This window comes from Trichechus manatus, unplaced genomic scaffold (assembly GCF_000243295.1).
Source record: "Trichechus manatus latirostris isolate Lorelei unplaced genomic scaffold, TriManLat1.0 scaffold00065, whole genome shotgun sequence".
Taxonomy (NCBI): Eukaryota; Metazoa; Chordata; class Mammalia; order Sirenia; family Trichechidae; genus Trichechus; species Trichechus manatus.
Genome location: NW_004444001.1, coordinates 1,060,950 through 1,065,343, shown reverse-complemented (window position 1 = coordinate 1,065,343; position 4,394 = coordinate 1,060,950). Strand labels below are relative to the sequence as shown.

Here is a 4,394-nt window from a genome sequence, read left to right as displayed (position 1 = left end):
GGTAGATATTATTATTATTAGCTCTATTTTACTGTTAAGAAACTGAGGCAGTAGTTAGTTGAGACAGGCAGTACAGAGGTTAAATAGCTTGGTCAAGAGCACACAGCTAGTAAGTGATGGAGTCAGGGTTCAAAGGCTGGGATTCAGGCAGGCTATACTCAGAGTCCAGGTTCTTAAGTGCTACACTGTACTGCTTCCCGGAGAGCTTGCCATGGTCCACAGAGAGCTTCATCATGCCTTTTACAGCTGCACTGTGTTCTGTCAAATGGACGTACCATCTTTTACTTCGTCCCATAAAAAGAACAACACCAAACCATTGCCGAGGAGTCAATTCCGATTCACAGCATTTATTTCATCAACCCCCTTTAAATGCCCACCCGGGTTGTTTCTAATCATTTGCTGTTATAAACGATGCTGAAATAAAGAACTAGGTACATTTGGGCTATGTAGGGGTATATTCATTGACTAAAATTCTGGTGCTGGTATTGCTGGGTCACAGGGTAAATGCATTTGTAACTTTGCTAGATCCCGCCATACTGCCCTTTGTGGCATTTGTACCACTTTACAGTCCCAGTGGAGGACCTATTCCCCACAGCCTCTCCAGCAGATTGTGTCACTGAACTTTTGAATTTTTGCCAAATTAATGGGTAAAAAATGATATTTCAGAGTAATTTCAGTTTGCACATCCTTTATAATGAATGAGTCTGAGCATCGTTGTCTATGTTCAGGGACATTTCCTTTTGCATGGACTGCCTACTCATATTCTTTGCTCATTTTTCTGTTGGGTTGCTGGCCTGGTTCTCATTGGTTTCTAGGAGCTCATTATTAATGCTGAAGCCTTCTTTATAACAGCACCTACACCCTCAGATTTTCAGCAAAAGGTTATTAAGGCTTTTCCCCTCCTTTTCTTTGGCGTGTGTGTTGGTTTGATTTTGTGCTTAAAACCTCTTTCAGCTTCCCCTCAAGGCGGGGAGAGTTGAGGCAGGTGGACAGCGGTGATGGGTAGGCTGGCACCATGCCTGGAGCAGCCAGAGGCCTGGGAAAAGATGCCAGTTTGGATCCAGTGAGTGCTAGGGCCCAGGTCAGGAGGAACACGACAGCAGCTCTGATGGTGGCGCACAGGCCCAGCGCGGAGGGCTTCCGCGGGGCCAAACGGGAGACCGAGGCCGGGTCGGGGCTAGGAAGGAAGGTAGGGGCACCTGGTACAGGTGGACCCAAGGTCAGCCTCCTCCTATCCATCTGCGGAGACGCACGGGAGCGACATTAAAGTTAGTCTGTTGCCACGCCGAGTCCCGGACCAGGGGTTACCTCGGCTCCCCAAATCCTGCAGAAACCCTCCCCATCCCCCTAGGGGCCCGGGCCAGGCCGCCCGAGGGAGGGGCTGTCCACCGGCAGGAAGATGCAAGCGGAACTGATGCCTCCCCGGCCGGCAAGCGGGCAACCCCCGGCCCCGCTACTGCAGGGGCCCGCGCTTGCCCTACACTACCCCGAGTCCGCCGCGGCGGGAGTGGAAGCCGGATCCCGCTCTTTCGTTTTCATTTCCCGGAAGGATAGCGATTACCGGAGCTCCCTGCCGCGCCTGCTCGCTAGCTGACCCGAGTGCACACCCCTCGGCGCTTCTCAAAAGCGATTCCGGTCCACGCGTCCCTCTCGGTTTTCCCGGCCAAGTTAAGTGGTTGAGGGAGGAGGGCCCGGGAGCGCGGCCCAGGGCTCTGTGCAGCCGCAGCCAGGCGAGCGCTCACAACGGAAGGCTGGGTGGCTTCCTCACCTCCACCTGTAATGCAGGTAAGAGCTTGGTGGCTGAACCACGCAGGGGCGCGCGGAGTCACCTGCCCCTTCTCCCCCCATTCTTTCTCCATCGCCTAAATTTTCATATCCACTTTATCAGACCTTTTCCCTGGCTTTAAAGCGCTCGGCTGCTAACCGAAAGACTGGCGGTTGGAACCCACCAGCTGCTCTGCGGGAGGAATATATGGTAGTTGGCTTCCGTAAAGATTACAGCCTTGGAGACTCTATGGGGGCAGTTCTACTATGTCCTGTAGGGTCGCTATGAGTCGGAACCGACTGGACGGCAGTGGGTTTGGTTTTTGGATTTTCCTTGGCTGGAATTTCACACGAACACATTCCCAAATCTCAGCGTCTATCTCTCCCACCCCTATTCCACCTCCAGACATTGGTGCCCCCTACTCCCTCTCGGAGACCCAAGGCTTCTCCATACATAGCGCCTCCAGACTTTTTGCAGTCTCCTTACCTCCTGGCCACTCCTAACCAACCATAGGTGAGGTCCCTGGTAGTTCCTGCACAAGCCAGGTCCTTCCATCTGGCAAACCGCATTAGAACCCCTTTCCATTCCCTAGGGAGCCTCAGTACTGCCCCAAAGACCCCTTCCCACCTCTAAGGCCTTTCTCCACTACCCTTTCCGGAAGATCCACACCCATTTTATGAGACGCCTCCCTGTCCTTCATGCTGAAACCCAGAACTCTGACCCTCAGCTCCCTGGCTGGCATTTCCCAGGTAGTTACAACCCCGGAATTCCCCATTTGTCTTGCTTGGAAGAGGGTGGAGGAGTAGATGAGGAGTTGCCTGCAAGTCGTAGGCCAAGGATGGGCCAGTCTAGAGCCCCTTCTCCAGCAGGAGCCAGAGATACAGCGCCCCCCACCCCCAACGCTGGGTGTAGCTCCTTAGGTTTAATTACCTTAGGTTCAGCAACTTGCGGGGAGGGGAGGTTAGGCAGAAATGAAGTGGGAACTACCCAAAAAGATGTTGCATCTTTTTTTTTGGCCACCAAGGCTTCTGGAGTTTGCTTTACTGTCTCCAGGTCCAGAATGTTTGGCTGCAGATTTCCCTCCTCAGACACTGAGAGATGTAAAGCTCTCGAAGATCCCAGAGTGAACAAAAGACTCTTGCTGGAACTGGGTTCATTTTTCCGCTTCACAGTGTGGCAGCCTGTGGCTGGCCTTGAGCCCCAAGGAGCCTCCTGTTCCTATAAGATCTGTCATTTTTCTCTTCTCCTCATCTTGATGGATGAACCAAATCAGCTCTGTGGGCGATGCTGATTGTAAAATTATAAAGATACAGACTTCATTTGGTGGGGGACCATGGGGTTCAGAAATTTATCTGAGAATCTCTTTTTTTTAATTATTGTAATATATGCACATAACACAACATTTGCCAATTCAACATTTTTCAGGTGTATAATTTAGTGATATCAATTACGTTAATCATTGAGCAACCATCACCCATAATCATTGCCAAATTTCCCATCATCATCTTTTCCTTTTTTGAAAACAGCATGTATTTGTTTGCTTGTTTATTTATTTCTGATTTAAGGTTTTTTTCCTGGCCCCTCGGGTCATCTTGTGTCCTCTCACAAGGACAGGTTCCAGTAAGTATTCAAGCTTATGAGTCAAGTCTTAGCAAGTGATCCTTCTGCTGGGGTTAGGCATATGCATGATAAAGCTTGAACTGGAAGGATGCAATTCCACTCAACCTTTATCAAATATCCATCGCGTACGAGATGTTGATGGTAGCAAGATGAAGACACATGTGGTTCCTACTTTTAAGGCAGACACAATCTACTGGCAGCGATGAATGCTCTTTTCTTTCAAAAATAATCCTTACACATTTTAAAGGTGACTGAGCCTTTCCCGGAGCTCTAGTGGTGCAGTAGTTAAGCTGCTAACCCAAAGGTCGGTGGCTGCTCTGCGGGAGAAGGATGTAGCAGTATGCTTCTGTAATGATTTACAGCCTTGGAAACCCTATGGGGCAGTTCTACTCTGTCGTATAGGGTTGCTATGAGTTGGAATGGATGGTAATGGGGGTTGGGTTGAGCCATTACCATGGTGCTCTTCTTTGATTGCTCTGGTGTTTCCTCTCTAGGAGGCAAGATCGACTGGTTCTCCTGTAAGCTCAGCAGTAGACATGCCACCCCCGGCCACCCAGGCCCAAGCCAGATGTGAAGCTCAAGTGCATCTGCTGGTTGAGGGGAGGATGTGTAAACTGCCTGGAAGACTACGTGAGTAGAGAGGACAACGGTCGATTTTTTACAGCATATTAATGTGAGGCATAAACTCTTCTTATCTAAGGAATTACTTTCCCTCCAGTTTGCAATTTCCTTGCTGGGTTTTCTTTAACTTTTCCTTGGCAAGGAAGTCAGAGAAGGTAAATGTGAATTCTTGCTGTGAAGAACTCATAGAGCTGACATGGCCAAGCATGTGGGGCGGGTGGTCTCCTCATTGGTAAGGTGAGGGTTGGGATTGGATGAGCTATTGGGTGCCTTCCAGCCTGAAGACCAAGAGTTGAGGACATTAGCCAGAAGGGATTGAACAGCGAATAGTTGTATATATGTATAGCCCTCTTTAAAATAATTATATTTAATTGAAAAATTATATTTA

The 4,394-nt window shown here is 49.5% G+C and overlaps 1 protein-coding gene across 1 annotated transcript in view; it reads left to right on the top strand.

Moving 5' to 3' along the window:
• Positions 1 to 3,955: 3,955 nt before the first annotated feature.
• Positions 3,956 to 4,394, top strand: part of ETV7 (ETS variant transcription factor 7) — a 12,284-nt gene continuing 11,845 nt past the window's right edge. Inside the window, exon 1 of the mRNA XM_004379405.3 lies at positions 3,956 to 4,015. Coding sequence (XP_004379462.1) covers positions 3,991 to 4,015 — 25 coding nt within the window. The 5' untranslated portion in view covers positions 3,956 to 3,990. The remainder of the gene's footprint in view (positions 4,016 to 4,394) is intronic.